Genomic DNA, 22,983 nt, shown 5'->3' with positions numbered 1-22,983 from the left:
GGGCGATTTGGGACGGGCGGGAGATACAGCCGGTTGGTGGGTTTGGAGAGGACACTTCGTTTCAATCATTATTAATCGGGTAAGATTTTCCTTCCTCAGGTGAACAAGGAACGGATTTACCTGCCCCTCAAACTGGGCCGTGGCCAAGTCAATCTCTACTCGTTTGGCATCTACTTGGTTCTAGAAAGTGATTTCGGACTCAAGGTGATGTATGACTGGAACACTTTTTTATCAGTGACCGTTCCCAGGACCTTTTTCAACTCCACGCGTGGTTTGTGTGGCCAGTTCAATGGGGACCCAGCCGATGATCTGCAGACAGCAGACGGCAGGATTGCAAGGAATATGCTGGAGTTTGCGGAGAGCTGGATGGTGGGCAGGACATCATTCTGTGAGCTGGGCTGCGATAGAGTTTGTCCCGCATGTGAGCAGGTTCTCAGTCTCCCAGTGGACATGCTGCAGCTCTGCGCACTCATCGTCTCGAAGTATGATATCTTCAGCCGCTGCCATGGGAAGGTCAACCCCACTTTCTTTTATCACAATTGTATTTTCGACTCGTGCATCGACCGTGGAAATCGTCAAACGGCCTGTAACTGGCTTCAGAACTACGGCAGCAGCTGCCAGGCTCAAGGAGTCCAGTTACACGGCTGGAGGAACACTACAATGTGCAGTAAGTCACTGAGCCAGACTCAATCCGTTTCACATCTAACCCCAGTTTATAAACTCTTCAATCTCATTGAATGAAGATTCTATAGTAGTCACTCCACCATCTCCCGCTGCGGCATAAGGATCCCAGTCCTCAATAACAACTCACCCCAAGACCTATACCCGGAGGTGGCCCTTAAATCTCTTAACAATTTACCATCCAATGGGATTGTTTCTCAGTACAAGTCTTATTCTTCACCACAGTCTATTCTGTTAAGTGAATGGGGTATCGCTGTATACTAGGACTGATGAGCGAATTTCTTTCCATTATTAAATGCCACGTTTGGATCTGCCTCCACTGCACTTTGTGTATTCCTGATCCTAACCAATCACTGCGTAAACACATTTTTCTTTATGTCACAAAAACAAAAAATGTTGGAAAAACTCAGCAGGTCTGACAGCATCTGTGGAGAGAAAGACAGATTTAACGTTTCGAGTCCGTATGACTTCTTCAGAGCTAAGGGGAGTAGAAATGTGGTGAAATATATACTGTTTAAGGTGTGGGGTGGGACAGGTGGAGCTGGATAGAAGGCCAGTGATAGGTGGAGGCAAAGGAGAGATTGCAAAAGATGTCATAAACAAAAGGTCAAAGTGTTATTAATAGTGGTTGCACTGGTTAAAGGAGGTGCTGATGGTGACATTAAGAGTGGAAAACAGAATGTGATAATGGCAGGACCAGGGTAAGTACGCTGGAAAGTGACAGATGATCCTAGTGGGAGTGGGATGGGGGAAGGGGACGGTGGAGGGAAAGAAGATCGAAAAGGCTAAAAGCTGGGGATAAACAATGAATAAAAATGGAAATTTAAAAAAAAATAATGAAAATAAGTGGGAATAAATAAAACATAAATCAATAAAAATTAAAAATAAAAATGAATATAGAAAAAGGGGCATCAAAAAGTGGTGGGATTGGAGGAGAGAGTTCATGGTCTGAAGTTGTTGAACTCAATATTCAGTCCAGAAGGCTGTAAAGTGCCTAGTAGGGAGAAGATCATCTTTCGATTAGGCACTTTACAGCCTTCTGGAATGAATATTGAGTTCAACAACTTCAGACCATGAACTCTCTCCTCCATCCCCACCACTTTTTGACCCCACCCCTTTTCTACATTCATTTTTATTATTTCTTTCTTTCTTTATTCCTCATTTATTTTCATTATTGTTATTTTTTTTATTTTTTCCATTTTTATCCCCAGCTTTTAGCCTTTTCAATCTTCTTTCCCACCACCATCCCCTTCCCCCATCGCACTCCCACTAGGATCATCTGTCACTTTCCCGAGTACTTACCCTGGTCCTGCCATTATCACATTCAGCTTTCCACTCTTAATGTCACCATCAGCACCTCCTTTAGACAGAACCCCCACTATTAACAACACTTTGACCTTTTGTTTATGACATCTTTCACAATCTCTCCTTTGTCTCCACCTATCACTGGCCTTCTATCCAGCTTCACCTGTCCCACTCCCCTCTTAAACAGCATATATTTCACCACATTTCTACTCTACTTAGCTCTGAAGAAGAGTCAGCTGGACACCAAACATTAACTCTGTCTTTCTCTCCACAGATGCTGTCAGACCTGCTGAGTTTTTCCAGAATTTTTGTTTTTTGTTTCAGATTTCCAGCATCCTCAGTATTTTGCTTTTTTCTTTATGTCACCTTTGATTCTTTTGCTAATCACCTTAAGATTGGTGTCGTCTGCTCCTCCTTCCTTCTGTCAATGGGGATAGTTTCTCCCAATCTACTCTGTCCAGACCCCTAACAAATCTCCTCTCAGTCCTCTCTAAGAACAGTCCCAATTTCTCCAATCTATCCACATAACTGAACTTCCTCATTCCAGGAATCATTCTTGTAAATCTTCTTTGACCCTGTCTAATGCTTTTGTCTCCCTCCTAAAGTGTGATGCCCAGAATTGGACACAATTTTCCAGTTGAAACTGAACCACTGTTTTCTAAATGTTCGCCATAACTTCCTTGCTTTTGTACCCTATGCCTCTATTTATAAAGCCCAGGATCCTGTATGCATATTTACTACTTTCTCCACCTGTCCTGCCACATTCAATGATTTATACACGTATACTCCCAGGTTGCTCTGCTCCTGCACTCCCTTCAGAATTGCATCCTTTATTTTCTATTGCCTCTCCTCATTCTTCGTCCTAAAATGTATCACTTCATATTTTTGTGTTAAATTTAATCTGCCACATGTCTTGAAGCCTATCACTATATTCCCCACAGTTCACAATATTTCCAAGTTTTCAAATTTTGAAATTATGCCCTGCACTCCCAAGTCTAGGTCATTAATGCAGATCAAGAAAAGCAGTGGGCCCAATATCGATCCCTGGGGAACCTCATTATATATCTTCCTCCAGTGTGAAAAAGCAACCATACACCATTTCCATTTCCTGTCACTCAGCCAACTTTGTATCCATGCTGCCACTGTCCCTTTTATTCCACAAGCTTTAACTTTGCTGACCAGCCTGTTGTTTGGCACTTTATCAAATGTCTTTTATTAAATGTCTTTAAGAAGTCCTTGTACACATTTAGAAAGTGGAATAGTTGGGATTAATGCTGGATGATGGTGTAACTTGGAACTTTTGCTGTGCACTGAAATGAGGTGAGGAAGAGGCATTCTGCACAGTTTCTTGCTGACGTTATTTTTCACAATTGTTGAATTAATTGAGGCCACCATTGCCTGTCACCGAGTGGGAAGAAACATAATATGGAATAGTCAATATTGGATTATTGGACTGGAATTTAGTCTGGGTGGATGTTACTCTGCCATGTTTTTGGGTGGGAAGGTTATTCTTATTGGATAAATGGGATATTCTGTACTGTTTGGGGAATTATTCTATTCCATTATTGATGTTATTCAATCAGGATAAGTGCAATGTTTTGTGACTTGGGTTACTTTCCTTATTGGATATTGAACCTTGAGGTTCATTTGTGTTGAATTCAATGGGGTTAGGAGGTTGCTCGACCTCTGCAATTGCTAAGTGAGCTAATTGGTGGTATTGATTTGTTTTTGATATTGATGAGTTGAACTATTTTATGCCAATTTATAGCTAACAGACTATGTCTTGATCTGAGAATATAATTCTTCAAACTTTTGGCTGGAGATTTTGGTCTCATTAGTGTTCAATCCATTTCAAGTGATGAATTAATAAAAATATAATTTGAATCATATAATGAGCGCCATTTAATAAAGTTATATAAATATTTTTGAGGAGGTAATTGATTAAGTTGATAGGTTAATAGAAATACTTTGAGGCAATTAAATGAAATCTATGGAATCAAAAGGCAAATTACAATATAATAGTGAATTTGTTTTTTGGTAAATGTTTCCCATTTGATCTCCTTCCCTGCAGTGATCAATTGTCCTATAAACAGTCACTATGAGAACTGTATGTCTGTGTGCCAACCAGGCTGTGCCACCTTCAAAGCCCATCGGGACTGTAACCATTATTGTATAGAAGGCTGTCAGTGCAATGATGGCTTCCTGCTCAACGGGAGAACATGCATCTTGCCTCAGGACTGTGGCTGTGTGGCAGATGACAAATACTACGAGGTATGTTGGGAAGTTCTTTTGAAATTGGACCTAAGTTTGACACCTTTGTAGACAGAGATAAAATGATTTCATAATCCTATTTTCTCTGATGTGATATCCAGAACAAGGTGGCAGAATCTTAAAATTAGAGCCAGCAATGACCTTAGGGAGAGCTCCTTCACTCAAAGGGGAGTGAAAATCTGGAACTGTCTCCCCCAGAAACCTGTTGAAGTCAGAGTTCAATTGATAACTTCATATCTGGGATGAATAGCTTGTTGTTAAGTTTAAGGGATGCAGAACCACAAGATGTAGGTTTCACTGTCTGGGCCAGCATTTATTGCCCAATCCTAATTGCCCTTGAGAAGGTGGTGGTGAGCTGCCTTCTTGAACCACAGCTGTCCATGTGGTGTAGGTATACCCACAGTGCTGTTAGGGAGGGAGTTCCAGGATTTTGACTGAGGAGCCAAGTGGCCCTGGCGGAACCCAAGCTGAGTGTCAGTGAGCAGGTTATTGCTGAGTAAGTGCCGCTTGATAGCACTGTCGATGACCCCTTCCATTTCTTGGTTGATTATTGAGGGTAGGATGATGGGGCGGTAATTGGCCGAGTTTGCTTTGTCCTGCTTTTTGTGTACAGGACATACCTGGGCAATTTTCCAAATAGCCGGGCAGATGCCAGTGTTGTAGCTGGACTGGAACAGCTTGGCTAGGGGCGCTGCAAGTTCTGGAGCTCAAGTCTTCAGTGCTATTGCCGGAACATTGTCAGGTCCCATAGCCTTTGCAGTATCCAGTACCTTCAGCTTGATATCACGTGGAGTGAATCGAATTGGCTGAAGACTGGCATCTGTGATGCTGGGGACCTCTGGAGGAGATTGAGATGGATCATCCACTCGGCACTTCTGACTGAAAGTAGTTGCAAATGCTCCAACCTTGTCATTAGCACTGATGTGCCAGGTTCCTGTCTGGGGATATTTGTGGAGCCTCCTCCTCTGGTTAGTTGTTTAGTTGTCCACCACCATTCATGGATGGATTTGGCAGGACTACAGAGCTTAAGTCTGATCTGTTGGTTGTGGGATCACTGAGCTCTGTCTATCTTTTTGACAATCCTTATAATGGGGAGCAGCAAGGAACTTACCATTTCTCATCTGAATTTTGAAGCTATTCTAGGTTCACTGCTTGTTCCAGGAGTTGAGCTGTTAGTTGGCTTTTCCTGAAAATGTTTCTGTCTTTTTCAGCCAGGGCAGTTTTTCTGGAACACTAACTGCTCGAAACACTGTCGGTGCATGGGACGCAATATGGTCCAGTGTGACTCTCGCCAGTGCAAGAGCGAGGAATCATGCTCACTCCGCAATGGGATCCGGGGCTGTTATAGTAATAAAGGCTCTTACTGCATCGCTGCTGGTGGAGGCATATTCCAGACCTTTGATGGGGCCTTCCTGCGATTTCCTGCTGCCTGCTCATTTGTCCTCTCAACAATCTGTCACAAACTTCCAGACATCTCCTTTCAACTGATAATAAATTTTGACAAATGGAGTTCACCCAACATGACTGTGATCTCCCCTGTTTATCTTTATATCAACGAGGAACAGATTCTCATCACAGGCAACACAGTTCAGGTAAATGCTCACATTCCTTCCCCCTCACATTCATTCTCTCATGTGCATTTTCTCTCTGTACATTCACACACTGATGTTTCTCCTTCTAACCCTTTCTCTTACATTTGTTTCACTCACACATTCATTCCTTTCTTTCAAATTCTCTCACATTGATTCGATTTCACATTCAGTCTCACTTTGTAACATCTATTTCTTATCTTTGTCACATTCATTCTCTACCTCAAATTCCGTTTTTCCCCAAGCATTCATTTTATTCACTCATACACATTAATCCATGTATCACATTCATTCTCTTTCATGCATTCGTTCTTGCTCTCAGCTGTAGCTCAGTAAGTAGCACTTTGAATCAGAGGTTGTGAGTTTGATCCCCACTCCAGAGGCTTGAACACAATCTAGGTTGACATTCCCAGTGCAGTACTGAGCGAGTGCTGTACTGTCAGAAGTACTGTATTTCAGATGAGGCCTTAAACTAAGGCCTTGTCTGTACTCTCAGGTGGGTGTAAAAGATCTCACAGTAACCTTCAAAACAGAGCAAGGGCATTCTCCCCGATATCCTGCTCAATATTTATCATTAAAGCAGATTATCTGCTCATTATCATATTGCTCTTTCTGGAAGCTTGCTGCATGCAAAATTGGCTGCCAGCTTTCTCTGTACTACAACAGTCAAAAGTATTTAATTGGTTGTAAAGAATTTTGGGATGTTCTGAAGATATGAAATGCACTGCATAAATGCAACTCTTTCTTTTGTCTTTCTCACATTCATTCTTTTAGAAACATTCCTCTCTGACATTTATTCTCTCATATTCATCAATTTCCTCTTACTGTCACATTCTTTCGCTTTCACTTTAATTTTTGTACACATCTTAAATTTATTCTTAAATTTTCATTCTCATTTATTCTCTCAATCTGTCTTACATTCTATCTCCATCTTACATTGATTCTTTCTCAGTCCTTTCTCTTGATCACCTCCATTCTCTCTCCATTCTCGTTAACAATTATTCTGTCACCTACATTCTCTCACTGTAACTCCCTTTCTCATTCATTCAATCTGTTCTGGGTCTCCATGTCTATCTCTGCCTCTCTCTATTTCTCTGTTTAGCTCTTCCCCTCGCTCCCTCTCTCTCTGTCTGTGTCTATGATGTGATCTCTTTTTAAATTCTTTGGGCTTTTTTAATGGCAATATTCTCTGAATTTCACCTGGGTCTGGTAACATACCTTTCTTGGATAACTACTCCTCTGGTGACTCTTTATAGTCATCTGGTAAAAGTGGAAATTTCCCCAATGACTCTTTCTAAAAATTTGCCTTTATGAATTTGCTTAAAATACTTACTCAAAGAAATCTTCATCAAGCTGCTCACAATGTCTTACACATAAAGAGTCCCTGATGAAGAAGGAGAAATGTGCAGAAATGTCTCTTCCCAAAAACTGTGACTAACATTGTCCTGTCTGCCAGGTGAATGGAACCACTGTCACAATTCCCGTGGCCACAGGCCTGACAAAGATCTCAACTGCTGAGGGATTCCTGATAATCGATACTGTTCAAGGTATTCAGATCCAATACAACTGGTTTAATTTGCTATCTATCAGGATGGGGGAGCGCCTACAGAACAAGGTGTGTGGTCTGTGCGGAAACTTTAATGGAAACCCCAATGATGATGACTTAAGTTCACGAGGGAAACCAGCAAAAAACATCCTGGAGCTGGCAAAGAGCTGGAAAACCAATGGCATGCAGAACAGGTAAAGTTCTTGGTCTCATACAGGCTTACACAGGGTCTGAATATCCATGATCCCACTGCACCATCAGAACAGTCACACTCTGCACTTGTAATTTGATCCCACCAGAGTTTCCAGTGTCAGCTATTTGGATAAAACGGGTGGGAATTCATTACGCAAGGGAGTGCTGAGAAAATGTGGTGCAGGTTAGCAGTTTTGGAATATTAGGAACTTAAAACAATCACAATCACTAGGGAACAGGTACTGGGGAAACTATCAGAACTAAAAGCTGACAAGTCCCCTGGACCTGATGTCCTGCATCCTAGGGTCTTAAAAGAAGTGGCTGCAGAGATGGCAGATGCTTTGGATGTGATCTTCAAAAATTCCCTAGATTCTGGAAAGGTCCCAGCAAATTGGAAAATTTCAAATGTAACAACTTCGTTCAAAAAAGGTGGGAGACAGAAAGCAGAAAACTATAGGCCATTTATTCTAACATTTGTCATAAGGAAAATGATTACCTCCATTATTAAGGAGGTAATAGCAGGACATTTAGAAAATCTTAATGCAATCAGGCAGACTCAGCATGGTTTTGTGAAAGGGAAGTCCTGTGGACCCTACTCTCATCTATACAGGCTGCAGAGACAAGTGTAAGGGTTAGTCTTCTGCATCCCCATTCTTGCCTCACACATAATTGCACCCTCCTATCCCTAACCATGGGCCAAATGTGAAGTATTGCTGAAAAGAGAGACATGTTGCTGAAAGTTTTTGTCTTGCACTCATTATGACAAATGCTAGAGTGTCAAACTTCAAACAATCACAACAATTTATACTACAAGAGAAAAGGTTGCTGATTGGTTTGCAAGTTGACTCTGATTGGCCAAATCATTACCATGGAGAAAGCAATGGGGAATTATGGGCTCCCAAGATCTCAGGTAATTCAAAAAAGACACAAGGGTTGAACATATTGACACTCATGTTTGTCCTGATGAGTGTAAGATGAAAAGCTTCAGCAACATGTCTCTCTTTTCAGCAATATTCAAGTTCTGTACTATCAAATGTGACATATTTAATCAAAGGGATGTGACTGTCCCTGGAACAAAGTGTCCAGGGAACTTGCTCCCTCACTGATCCATTGCAGAGTTGAAAGCTTGGACTCTAACTCATCAGATCTGAGCTGATGTTCCTTGATCTGCAGATACTTACTCCAGATGTGGTGGTTGTGGATCATACTGGTGTCCATAGTTTAATTAATTAAGCTATAAATTTAATACAGTACTTATATCTCTCCAGTCCCAATTTAAACTATTGCCTTAGTTTAGAGAAAATAATAACTGTAAAGCCTACCAATCAATCACCTACAGTACCTTTTCAACTAATTAATGGCTCCGGACCTCAGTTCTCAGATCTCAGTGTCTCTCATTCCCTCTTGGGCTGCTTGTTATCTTAAAGGACCAGAACAGCAGGTCTTTCCTCACTGCACACAATTCCCTCACTCACTATATTTGCGAGTTAAATACTCTGTAGAAGGTGTACTCTGTCAAGGTGGCATCTGTGCTATTGATATGTTAACGAAATCCTGCATGTTAACTTTCTGTAATTTGTTTGCAAGGACACCCAAATCACTTAGTGCCAACTCTTCTAAGTCAACTCTTACTAGTCTCTTACCTTTTTAAAAAGATTTTACTTTTCTAGTCTTCCTATTAAAGTGGATAATTTCACTCCATCTGTCACCTTCTTGCTCAGTCAGCTTCTTTATGTCCTCCTCACAGCTTGCCTTTCCACTTAGCTTTGTATCGTTGGAAAACTTGGACGCATTACAATTGGTGCATTCACGTAAATCATTGAGATAGATTGTAGATAGCTGAGACGCAAGGATTGACCCGACTAATTACACCCAACCAACTTGAAAATCATCTATTTATTCCTGCACTGTTTTATGTTTTTAACCAATCCTCTATCGATGCTAATTTATTATTCTCAATCCCAATTAACCTCAATCTTGTTTAATAACGTCTTGCCAGAGTCATCCTCCCTCCTTCACCCTGGACTAAGTTCTAACTAGTCCACTTCTGTACTAAGTATTGGTTCCTATTACCGAATAGGCCATTGACTCCCCATCCACAGCACACTGATTTCAAAATCCTTACCTTCATCTACTAATGTAAATATGGTTTTTACACCATTCCATCCAAACCAGCTTCTCCAGACCTCCATTACTGTTTTTACTATTTTGACTCCGTGGGTGGGATTTTCCCCGCCCGCCGGGATCTTACAATCCCGCCACAAGTCTATGGATTCTGGCTGAGGCGCCGCCTCGCCCACAGCGGGTCCCACCCACAACCGGGCTGGAAAATCCCGGCCTATGGTTTTCCTCACCCCCACCAGTATTAGTGAATGAGGTTTTAGAAGCAAATCGGATGTCTGCTTTCTTTTCTGAAGATACTGACAGGCTCTGTCTATCCCACAGCTGTGATGAAGATCAGTACGCTGCATTATCACTCACCTGTGATAACCAGGACATCATTCAGCTACAGAATGAAGGAAAGTGCCTGAAACTCACTGAAATGAAGGGCTTCTTCCAGCCGTGTTATGGATTCATCAACCCCATGCCATTTTACAAGTCCTGTGGATTGGATACTTGCTACTGGGATGAGAAATCACAAATCTGCAGCTCGCTGGCAGCATATGGAGAGGCCTGTCGTTCAAGAGGGATCCTGAGCACTGACTGGATTCGCCGGGAAAACTGCTGTAAGAAGGAGCTGGTTACAGATTGGAAGCCAGGGTCTGGAATTGGGGTTTCTGATGTTTCCTGGAGTTGAGCGAGGGTTTGGGTCTTTGAGCTATCAGTGCTTCCTGTGATATAGGTATAATTTTAAAAATTTATTATTTCACGGGGTTTGGGCATCACTGGCTGGGCCAATATTTATTGCCCATCCCTAATTGCCCTTGAGGAGGTGGTGGTAAGCTGCCTTCTTGAACCGCTGCAGTCCATGTGGTGTAGGTACATCCAGAGTGCAGTTAGGGAGGGAGTTCCAGGATTTTGACCCAGCGACAGTAAAGGAACTGCCGATATATTTCTAAGTCAGGATGGTGAGTGACTTGGAGGGGAACTTCCAGGTGGTGGTGTTCTCATGTACCTGCTGCCCTTGTGCATCTCATAGACTCATAGAGTTTTACAGCACAGAAGCAGGCCCCTCGGCCTATCGTGTCCATGCCGGCCATCAAGCATCTATCTATTCTAGTCCCATTTTCCAGCACTTGGCCCGTAGCCCTGTATGCTATGGCATTTCAAATGCTCATCTAAATACTTATTAAATGTTGTGAGGGTTGAACTCCTGCCCCTTACCTTAAATCTATGCCCCTGGTTATTGACCCATCCACTAAGGGGAAACGTTTCTGCCTATCTACCCTATCTATGACTGTCATAATTTTGAGTACCTCCATCAGGCACACCCTCAGCCTTCTCTGCTCTAAGGAAAACCCTAGCCTATCCAGTCTCGCTTCATAGCTGAAACGCTCCAGCCCAGGCAACATCCTGGTGAATCTCCTTTGCACCCTCTCCAGTGCAATCACATCCTTTCTATAGTGTGGCGACCAGAACTGCACACAGTACTCCAGCTGTGGCCTAACTAGCGTTTTATATAGCTCCAACATAACCTCCCTGCTTTTATATTTTATGCCTTGGCTAATAAAGGCAAGTATCCCATATACCTTCTTAACCACCACTGCTTGTGCTAAAAGCAAAATACTGCAGATGCAGTAATCTGAAACAAAAACAAAAATTGCTGGAAAAACTCGGCAGGTCTGGCAGCATCTGTGGAGAGAAAGACAGAGAAGAATCATATGGGCTCAAAACATTAACTCTGTTTTTCTTTCTACAGATGCTGTTAGGCCTGCAGAGTTTTTTCAGCAATTTTTGTTTTTGTTATCTAGCTGTGCTGCTGCCTTCAGGGATCAATGGACATGTACACCCAAGGTCCCTCTGATCCTCTGTACTTCTTAGGGTACTACCATTCATTGTTTATTCCGTTGCCATATTAGTCCTCCCAAAATGCATCACCTCACACTTCTCAGGATTAAATTCCATTTGCCAGTGCGCTGCCCATCTTACCAGCCCATCTATATCGTCCTGTAATCTAAGGCTTTCCTCCTCACTATTTATGACACCTCCAATTTTCATGTCAGCTGTGAACTTACTGATCATACCTCCTATATTCACATCTAAATCATTAAAGTGCACTACAAACAGCATCGATCCCTGCAGTACACCACTCGTCACAGGCTTCCAATCGCAAAAACAACCTTTGACCATCACCCTCTGTCTCCTGCCACTAAGCCAATTTTGGATCTAATTTGCCGAATTGCCCTGGATCCCATGGGCTCTTATCTTCTTGACCATTCTCCCATGTGGGACCTTGTCAAAAGCCTTACTGAAGTCCATGTAGACTACAGTACCTGCAGTACCCTTATCTACACAAATAGTTAACTCCTTGAAAAATGCAATCATATTTGTTAGACATGATCTCCACCTGACAAAGCCATGCTGACTATCCCTGATTAATCCCTGCCTCTCCAAGTGGAGATTAATCCTGTCCCTCAGAATTGTTTCCAATGGTTTCCCTAACACTGATGTTAGACTCATTGGTCTATAATTACCTGGTTTATTCCCACTACACTTATTGAATAATGGTACCACATTCGCTGTCCTCCAGTCCTCTGGCACATCTCCTGTGGCCAGAAATGATTTGAAAATTAGTGTCAGAGCCCCTGCAATCTCCTCCCTTGCCTCACATAGCAGCCTGGGATACATCTCATCTGGGCCTGGGGATTTATTCACTTTTAAGCCCGCTAAAGTCGCTAATACCTCCTCCCTTTTAATGCTAATTTGTTCAAGTATATCACAGTCCCCCTCCCTGATTTTTACACCTACATCTTCCTTCTCCCTCGTGAACACAGACGAAAAGTAATCATTTAAAACCTCACATGTCCTCCGGCTCCACACACAGATTGTCACTTTGGTCCCTAGACGGCCCTACTCTTTTCCTGGTTATCCTCTTACCCTTAGTATATATATAAGATGCCTTGGAAATTTCCTTTATCTTGCCCACCAGTGTTTTTTCATGACCCCCTTCACTTTCCTAATTACTTTTTAAAGCACCCCCTATACTTTCTATATTCCTCTAGGGCTTCTGCTGTTTTCAGCCCCCTGTATCTGCCATAAACCTCCTTTCTTCCCCTTAACCATCCTCTGCACCCCTTGACATACAGGGTTCCCTGGACTTGTTGGTCCCACCCTTCACCTTTACAGGAACATGTTGGCCCTGAACTCTCATTATTTCCTTTTTGAATGACTCCTACTGCTCTGATGTAGATTTTCCTATAAGTAGCTGCTCCCAGTCCACTTTGGCCAGATCCTGTCTTATCATATTGAAATCGGCCTTCCCCCAATTCAGGATCTTTATTTCCGGTCTACCTTTGTCCTTTTCCATAACTACCTTAAATCTTACAGAGTTATGGTCACTATCCCCAAAATGCTCCCCTACTGACACTTCTACAACTTGCCCAGCTTCATTCCCTAAGATTAGGTCCAGTACTGCCCCTTCCTTTGTAGGACTTGCTATGTGCTGGCTCAGAAAGCTCTCCTGGATGCACTTTAAGAATCCCACCCCCTCTAAGCCTTTCACACTAAGACTATCCCAGTTAATATTGGGGAAATTGAAATCCCCTACTATTATTACCCTATTATTTTTACACTTCTCTGAGATTTGCCTCCATATCTGCTCCTCTATCTCCCCCTGATGGTTTGGAGGCCTATAGTACACTCCTAGCAAATTGATTGCCCCCTTTTTGTTTTTACGTTCTACCCATATGGCCTCATTTGAGGAACCGTCTAAGATACCATCTCTCCTTACTGCAGTAATTGACTCATTGATCAATAGTGTAACGCCAGCTCCTCTTTTACACCCACCCCCCATCCCCACGTCATGCCTGAAGATTCTATATCCTGGAATTTTGAGCTGCCAGTCCTGCCCTTCACTCAACCATGTCTCTGCAATAGCAACAATATATTTATATGTGTTAATCAATGCCCTCAATTCATCTGCCTTACCTGTAAGACTCCTTGCATTAAAATATATACAATCCAGCCTTGCATTATTCCCTTGTGCCTTAACAGGTCTAAATTTGCTCTACCTTCCAGTCTGACTTAGTTTCTCTTCTATATTTGGATGTGCAACACCCCCTACTGTACCTCCACTCTGTATCCCATCCCCCTGCTGAATTAGTTTAAACTCCCCCCAATAGCACTAGCAAACCTCCTAGCAAGGATGTTGGTCCCATTCTGGTTCAGGTGCAACCTGTCCGATTTGTACAGGCCCCACCTGCACCAGAAACAGACCCATTGATCCAGGAAACTAAAGCCCTCCCTCCTGCGCCATCTCTTCAGCCACACATTCATCCTCTCTGTCCTCCTATTCCTATTCTCACTAGCACGTGGCACAGAGAGTAATCCAGAGATTACAACCTTTGAAGTCCTGCCTTTTTAATCTGCTACCTAGCTCCCTAAATTCTTGTTGCAGGACCTCATCCCTCTTTCTATCTATGTTGTTTGTACCAATGTGAACCACGATCTCTGACAGTTCGCCCTCACCTTCAGAATGCCCTGCAGCTGTTCTGTGACATCCTTGACCCTGGCACTAGGGAGGCAACACATCATGCTGGAGTCATGTCTGTGGCTGCAGAAGTGCCTGCTGCACCCCTCACTATTGGGACTCCTACCACTATTGCTCTTGCACTCTTACTCTCCCCCCTTATGCAGCTGAGCCACCCACAGCGCTGTGAACTTGGCCCTGGCTGCACTCTCCAGAGGAACATTCACCCTCACCGCTTTCCAACACAGAAAAATGGTTCTTGAGTGAGATGCACTCTGGGGCTTTCCTGATTACCTGCCTGCCTCCCTTCTTCTGATTGGTAGTTACCCATTCCCTCTCTGACTTCAGTGAGTACATCACTTTCAAACTTAATATGGTATTCAATTCTATTATGATCAGCTTTTCAAAGAGGAAACTGTTGTGATAGCATTCTACAAACTGATACAGTAGTATCATTAAATTCTCTGTCTCTTTGTCTCCCTCTGCTTGCCTTTTTTCAAATGGCTGCACTGCTCTATTGTTTCTACTTTTCTCTTTGGATTTCTAAATCTCCCTTCACCTGAGAGCTCACTGCAACCCCACCATTACCACCACCACTTTTAGTTTAAAACCCTAACTACAAGCCTCATTACACGATTCACCAGAACACTGATCCCAGGCCAGTTTAAGTGGAGCCCATCCCAATGTTACAGCTCCCTCTTTCCTGAGTACTGCTGCCAGTACCCCATGAATTGAAATCACTTCTCCCCATACCACCCTTTGAACCACATGCTTAATGCTCTAATATGCTTAACCCTTTGCCTATTGGCACGTGGTTCAGAGGAGAGTCCAGAGATTTTGGGTTCTTTTAAGTTGTTTTTGATTTTGGACCCTAACTCCTCAACATTTCTCAGTAGAACGCCATTTCTGGTTTGACCTATGATATTGGTTCCTACGTGCACACTGACAACAGGACACTCCCCTCCCCCACTGCAAGTTCATCTACAGCCTGAGTCCATGTCTTAACCCATGGTACTAGACCTTTAGAACTTCTGGTGCAACTGCAGGGCACAGTATTTATACCCTCTGATTATATTGTTCCCTAACACTATTACTTTACTTCCCCCACTTGAATAACCTCCTGCACCATCCACCCTGTAGTTCTTGGTCTCATCCACACAGTTAGCAAGTACCTCAAACCTCAAGGGGGCAATCACTTTGCTGGGAGTGTACTATAGGCCTCCAAACCATCAGGGGGAGATAGAGGAGCAGATATGGAGGCAAACCTGTTGATAACATACGAGCTGAGTCTCCTCCATCACTTCATGCTTGTTCCGCTTACCTGCTTGACTCACAGTCACACCCTCCTGTCCCTGATCATTAACCAATTCTAAAGTTCTACTTAACCTAAGAGGAGTGACTGCCTCCTGGAACAAAGTGTTCTGGTAACTCTCCCTCTCCCTGATGACCAGCAATGTCTGCAGTTCGGACTCCTGCTCTGAGACAAAGGTGCCGAAACCACAGACACTTACTGCAGATATCATTGTCTGGGAATTTCAATGCTTTCCACAAATCCCTGCATGTATATCTTTGGATCTGTTTGAACTTGCATGTCTTGGCTGGAGAATGTTTCTGGTAGTTGCTGAGTCGAAAGGTTAATCATTTGTGTCTGTTTGCTTTTAGCAGAATTGATCGATGATCCATGTGCTGGAGGCATTTGCACCAACTACAGTTTGTGCCGACAGGGTAACGGAGATCTATGTGGTTGCCCGGAGGAGCCCAGCCCCGACAGCGGTAAATGTACAGAAACACTGGATACCTAAACTAAACACCAAGCAGGTGAATTTCTCTGCCTGAATAGGAATGGTGTAGGAATCTTTTCAGCAAGGACATTCAGGTGGGAGCTGTTTCCCTGAATTTCCTTGTGCTTCTGAAACCTTCCTTGATCAACCTGCCAAATCATCACCAGCCTCACTCACGTCTGTGAAAAGGAGTAGTAATATTGGTGAATTTGCTGGAGTTTTTTGGTTGGACCAGTGCAGCCCTAGAATAAGTTAGAATGGTTAGAAGTGTTATGACACAGCAGTTAGTAAAGGCTGAGTTATTTAAAATCCTAGAGGGAAACTTTAAACAACTGTCATAACCAATATTTTCAATTGGTATGTTTAAGATGCAGCTCTGAATTCAGACATGAAACCACCAAGCCTCCAGAGGCTTTTATATAAATTAAATTAAACATTTATTAGTTTTACAAGGTATTAAACACAAATTACTACCATATATACCTAGCCTTCCCTTTGAATGTAAATTCTCATTGTATCACCAGGCCCTTTGGACTCCATCTCTTCTAACAATAAAACCTCTTTCATAGCACCAAATTTATTAATTATATAAACATTTTGCTTGGTGTCTCCTAGCTAGGTGCAAGATTTCACCCCCAGTCTTTGAATGGTTTATTCAACAAAATGCAAATGTACCCTCTACCTTACTCTTTACATCTCAAATCTACTACACATCAAAGCAGCCAGGATAGCTGGGCTTTAATCCAATTAAGACACACACTGACACACCCACAGACACAGACCCTACTACAAGTCCAATTTAAAATAATTTCCAATAACATTATATACATTAATATCTCTTCATGACATCCCCCTCCCTATCAAAAAATGAACTGTATAATTCTAAAAGATGGCTTCATTTTTAATAACCCATCTCCTATACTTATTACACTATCAGATGCATCCATTAATATAACTATATATATATATATATATATATATATATATATATACACACATGTACACAAGTCCTTGGTATCAACAGAAATCACTCCTGTTCAGTGTCCAAGTTTTTTGAAATGTCCAATTTTCCTTTTAGCTTCAAACTCTTGATAATGCACCTGCAAACAGATTCTCTATACCAGCAACATGTACAATCTGTAGATTAAATGATTGTAATAATAGACTCCATCTGAAAAGCCTTGCATTTTTGTCATGAAATTTGTCCAAAAACTTCAAAGGATTGTGGTCTATATAAACAATTCTTTCTGGTGAATTGGTTGCAACATAAATTTCAAAATGCTGCAACACTAACACCAAACTCAAGGTCTCTTTGTCAATCGTTGAATATCTTCTCTGTTGTACATTCAGTTTCTGTGAAAAATACCCTATTGGTTTTTCAAGTCCAGTGTCATCTTCTTGTAACAGTACAGCCCCAATGCCTATATCACTTACACCAACGGCCAACTTAAATTGCTTGGCATAATTGGGTACTGCCAACACTGGTGTCGTAGTTAATACAGTTTTCAAGCTACCGAATGACTTCTGACAGTCCAATGTCCATTGAAATGCCTTGTTCATTTTTAATGGTTCAGTCAGTGAGGCAACCACTCAGCTAAAATTTGGCACAAATTTCCAGTAAAACCCAGTCATTCCCAGAAATCTCAAAACCTCTCGTTTTGTTGTAGGCACTGGGAAATCCATGATATCCTTGACTTTCCTGTGCAGAGACATCATGTACAGTTGAAGGTGTCTTTCCCAATTTATTCCCACAAATAGGCTTGTATGACTGCAATAGCTTTTCCACACTTGCTTGGAAGGTAACTCAATATTTCATTTAAATTTTCAACGACCCCCCCATTATTCAATATGATTAGAGGAAAATCAATTTCAGAGTCCTGCACTTCTGCTTCTTTCTCATCATCCACCATCACTAATACCTTTTTGTTCCTCTTCCCTGTCAAAATACTTTTAAAGCATATTTACATGACACACCCTCTGCTTCTTTCTTCTATCTGGAGTATTTATTAAATAATTTACTTCACTCAATTTCTTTTCAACCCTGTAAGGTCCAATAAACCTTGCATTTAATGAATCACCTAGTACTGGTAACAAAACTAACACTTTCTCTCCAGAAACAAAACTGCGAGCTTTAGGTTTCTTATCTGCTTTCACTTTCATCATTTGCTGTAATATCTGTAAATGTTCTCTAACCAACTCACATGCTCTGTTCAATCTTTCTCTGAAATTTGATACATAATCTAAGAGAATAGTTTCTGAATTTTGACCCACCAATTTCTCATGAATCAATTTCAGTGGTCCCCTTACCTCATGACCATAAATTAGTTCAAAAGGGCAAAAACCAGTGATGCATTAGAAGCATCTCTAATAGAAAATAACAAGAATGGAATTCCTGTATTCCAATCCTGTGGATAATCCTGACAGTTTGCTCCTATCATAGTTTTTAAAGTTTGATGCCACCTTTCCAAAGCTCCTTGTGGCTCCGGATGATAAGCTGTTGACTTAAATTGTTTTATCACCAAACTGTTCATACTTCCTTAAATAGCTGTGACATGAAATTTGACCCCTGATCTGATTGTATTTCCTTAGAAGAACCATATCTTATTAAAAAAATGAATTAACTCCTTCACAATGTTCTTAGTTGTAATATTCCTTAAAGATATCACTTCGGGAAACCTGGTAGACACATCCATTATTGTCAATAAATACTGATTCCCACTTTTAGTCTTAGGGAAGGGTCCTATGCAATCAATCATGACCCTAGTAAAAGGTTCTTAAAAACTGGTATTGGGATTAAAGGTGCCAGCTTAATCATTGCTTGTAGTTTCCCTGTTACTTGACATGTATGACAGGTTCTATAGAATTTGACTACATCCCTATTCAATCCTGGCCAAAAAAAAAAATACCTTTGTATCTTTTCCTGTGTTTTCCTAGGGCAGAAATTTTTGCTTGGCGGGCAGGAGCACCCTAATCCGCTCGAGTGTGAAGTGACACGTGTTGATGTCAGCCGAGCGTGCTGACGTCAATGCACAGTCGCGCGATAGTTTGGTCGGTGGCCATGTGCTGGAGCCGGCAATCAAAAGGCCTGTTAAGGCCATTAAGTTATCAATTAACATAAAATTTTCACTGCCTGTCCAACCTAACGGTTGACGAACAGGCGAAAAGGCCAAGTGGCCTTTGCATTTTTTGGAAACCTCATCCACGGGCGGGTTGAGGTTTCCAAAAGTGAATAAAAATAAAGCAAAAACTTTAATTTTTCATTATTAACATATCCCTGCTCATGTGACAGAGTCGCGAGTGAACATGTTTTATTACATTTTTATTTTCTTTATTTTTTATGTCTCTTCATCTCCCTGAGACAGCTCCATGCCCCAGGGAGATTATGCAGCACTCACTCGTGCACATGCACTTAAGTTTGCGCTCAGGGGGGCTTGCACCACCCCCGCCACCGCCCCCCTGCACAGGCAGCACTCCGTGTTGCCGCTCACATTTCACGCTGGGTGGGCCTTAATTTGCCCGGCAGCCTGAAATCGTGGTGCGGTAGTGATCAAAGGTGGCAGTCAGCGGTCGGCTTCCCAACCGCCCCCACCAAGCCCGCCCGCCAAGGGCAAAATTCTGCCCCTAATTCCTAAATATCATCCCCCCACCATTGGAATTTCATGAGCAATCCTCAGAATCTCGTTTCTATACCCTATTGGGATAGAAACAGAGAAACTAGGAGCTGGAGTAGGCCATTCGGCCCTTCGAGCCTGTGCCACCATTCATTATAATCATGGCTGATCATCCAACTCAATAGCCTGCTCCCTCTTTCTTCCCATATCCTTTGATCCCTTTCATCCCAAAAGCTATATCTAACTCCTTGAAAGCATACAATGTTTTGGTCTCAGCTACTTTCTGTGGTAATGAATTCCACAGGCTCTCCTCATCTCAGTCCTAAATGGTCTACCGCATCTCCTCAGATCGTGACCCCTGGTTCTGGACTCCCCCACCATCAGGAACATCCTTCCTGCTCCTACCCTGTCTAGTCCTGTTAGAATTTTATAAGTTTCTATGAGATCCCCCCCCTCATTCTTCTGAACTCCAGTGAATATAATCCTAATCAACTCAATCTCTCCTCGTATGTCAGTCCCGCCATCCCAGGAATCAGTCGGGTAAACCTTCGCTGCACTCCCTCTATGGCAAGAACATCCTTCCTCAGATAAGGAGACTAAAACTGCACACAGTATTCCAGGTGTGGTCTCACCAAGACCCTGAATAACTGCAGCAAAACATCCCTGCTCCTGTACTTGAATCCTCTCGCTATGAAGGGCAACATACCATTTGCCTTCTTTACTGCCTGCTGCACCTGCATGCTTACCTTCAGTGACTGGTGTAAGGGAATACCCAAGTCTCATTGCACATTCCCCTCTCTCAATTTATAGCCATTCAGATAATAATCTGCCTTCCTGTTTTTGCTACCAAAGTGGATAACCTCACATTTATCCACATTATACTGCATCTGCCATGCATTTGCCCACTCACTCAGCTTGTCCAAATCACACTGAAGCATCTCTGCATCCTCCTCACAGCTCACCCTCCCACCCAGCTTTGTGTCATCTGCAAATGTGGAGATATTACATTTAGTTCCCTCATCTAAATCATTAATATATATTGTGAATAACTGGGTTCCCAGCACCGATCCCTGCGGTAACAATCTGACGCACCTCACTCCAGCTTTCATTTGCTGAGACATGATCCACCCTGCGTTTTCTTATTAAAATATCTCCCTGAAGGTAATAACAGGCTGGAATACATTTTGCTTCTGTTTCTGATTAAGCTTTCTGATATTACTGCTTTAATTGCAAATCATTTTTCTGTAAGTCCACTAACCTCCTTGAGTTAAACACTTCAGCTGAATCATCCTGTAGTCTTTCCATTTGAACAATGTTATCAAACACCGTAACAAAAACAGAATTACCTGGAAAAACTCAGCAGGTCTGGCAGCATCGGCGGAGAAGAAAAGAGTTGACGTTTCGAGTCCTCATGACCCTTCGACAGAACTTGAGTTCGAGTCCAGGAAAGAGCTGAAATATAAGCTGGTTTAAGGTGTGTGTGTGGGGGGCGGAGAGATAGAGAGACAGAGAGGTGGAGGGGGTTGGTGTGGTTGTAGCGACAAACAAGCAGTGATAGAAGCAGATCATCAAAAGATGTCAACAACAATAGTACAATAGAACACATAGGTGTTAAAGTTAAAGTTGGTGATATTATCTAAACGAATGTGCTCTTAATTAGCACATTCGTTTAGATAATATCACCAACTTTAACTTTAACACCTATGTGTTCTATTGTACTATTGTTGTTGACATCTTTTGATGATCTGCTTCTATCACTGCTTGTTTGTCGCTACAACCACACCAACCCCCTCCACCTCTCTGTCTCTCTATCTCTCCGCCCCCCACACACACACCTTAAACCAGCTTATATTTCAGCTCTTTCCTGGACTCGAACTCAAGTTCTGTCGAAGGGTCATGAGGACTCGAAACGTCAACTCTTTTCTTCTCCGCCGATGCTGCCAGACCTGCTGAGTTTTTCCAGGTAATTCTGTTTTTGTTTTGGATTTCCAGCATCCGCAGTTTTTTTGTTTTTATCAAACACCGTACCAGCTAATTGGATTTTGACACCTTTTTGCCATTGAACTGCCTGCCTTTCTTGTTTATCTTGTTCTTCCCAATGAGCTTTTGATCTTGTTATCACACAATCAGGAGACAATCCAGGATGCTCCTTCTGTAGCACATCTTTTGAAAACGCTTCTACAGGCTGCTCAGCCACCCTAGACATCACCCGCATTTGTGATCCAGTTCTATCATAACCCAGAATAAATTGAACCCCTGCAATGGGCAATGTTTCCATTACTCCAGCAATAATTTCACTTGTCTTCCCTTTGGTCTTTAAATTTACTTTCCACAATGGAATAGATTTAGCATTTCCATGAACCCCACTTATTATCACCTGCTCCTGCAATACCCCCTCTGAACAACAAATGTCACTATCCTACAACATTAGAGATTGACTAGCTCCTGTGTCTCTTAAAAATTTACAATCTTTACCTATTCCACCCTGTACACATGGAATGACTTTCTTTTCACACATAAAGGGTAGAAATTTTTGCTCAGTGGGTGGGCACACACTTGACCTGCTCGAGCGTGAAACAATGCACGTTGATGTTGGCCAAGTGTGCAGTTGTGCAATAGTTCAGTCGGCGGGCATGCGCCAGAGTCAGCAATGTGCCTGTCGACAATTAAAAGGCCTGTTAAGGCCATTAAATAATCAATTAACCTAAATTTTTCACCTAACGGTTGGTGGGCAGTCAAAAAGGCGAAGTGGCCTTTGCATATTTTTGGAAACTTCATCCATGAGGGTGGGGGGGTTAAGGTTTCCAAAAGCAAATAAAAATAAAATAAAAGTTTTACAATTGAATTAATAACATGTCCCTGCTCATGTGACAGAGTCACATGAGGGGACATTTTTATTACATTTTTATTTTCTTTTTTTAACAATGTTTCATCTCCCTGAGGCAGCTCAGTGCCTCAAAGAGATTAGGTAATGTTAACTCGCGTGCATGCACCAAGTCTGCATTCGGCCCGCTCGCCCTCCTCCCCCCCCTTCCATACAGGCAGTGTTCACGCTGCTGCTTGCGTTTCACGCTGGGCAGGTCTTCATTGGCCCGCCAGTGTGAAATCGCGGTGTGGCGCCAATCATGGGCTTCCCAACCACCCCTGCCAAACCCGCCTGCCGACGGAAAAATTCTGCCCAAAATCTTTAAACATTTCTGCAACCTGCTCCTCTGAATTCTCTTGGGTAAATCGTGAACACATTTGCACTTCTTTACCTTTCATTGATTCTTCCTGCTTTACCTGTACACAAACCACTGGTTGTTCTTGTGCCTGAGCCTCAGAACCCAAAGTGCTTTTACTTCCAGGACTTTTCTGTACCCTGATAATTCCAACAGAT

General features: G+C 42.4%; 1 protein-coding gene across 1 annotated transcript in view; it reads left to right on the top strand.

Annotated features, from left to right (window-relative positions):
- tecta (tectorin alpha) overlaps nt 1-22,983 on the top strand; it is a 112,203-nt gene that overhangs the window by 59,249 nt on the left and 29,971 nt on the right. The window contains exons 12-17 of the mRNA XM_041174284.1: nt 100-667; nt 4,058-4,257; nt 5,469-5,849; nt 7,303-7,586; nt 10,030-10,310; nt 15,875-15,991. Of these exons, the coding sequence (XP_041030218.1) occupies nt 100-667; nt 4,058-4,257; nt 5,469-5,849; nt 7,303-7,586; nt 10,030-10,310; nt 15,875-15,991 (1,831 nt within the window). The remainder of the gene's footprint in view (nt 1-99; nt 668-4,057; nt 4,258-5,468; nt 5,850-7,302; nt 7,587-10,029; nt 10,311-15,874; nt 15,992-22,983) is intronic.

This window comes from Carcharodon carcharias, chromosome 25 (assembly GCF_017639515.1).
Source record: "Carcharodon carcharias isolate sCarCar2 chromosome 25, sCarCar2.pri, whole genome shotgun sequence".
In the NCBI taxonomy this organism is placed as follows: domain Eukaryota; kingdom Metazoa; phylum Chordata; class Chondrichthyes; order Lamniformes; family Lamnidae; genus Carcharodon; species Carcharodon carcharias.
The sequence above is the reverse complement of the archived record's forward strand: the minus strand, read 5'-3'. Positions and strand labels throughout refer to the sequence as shown.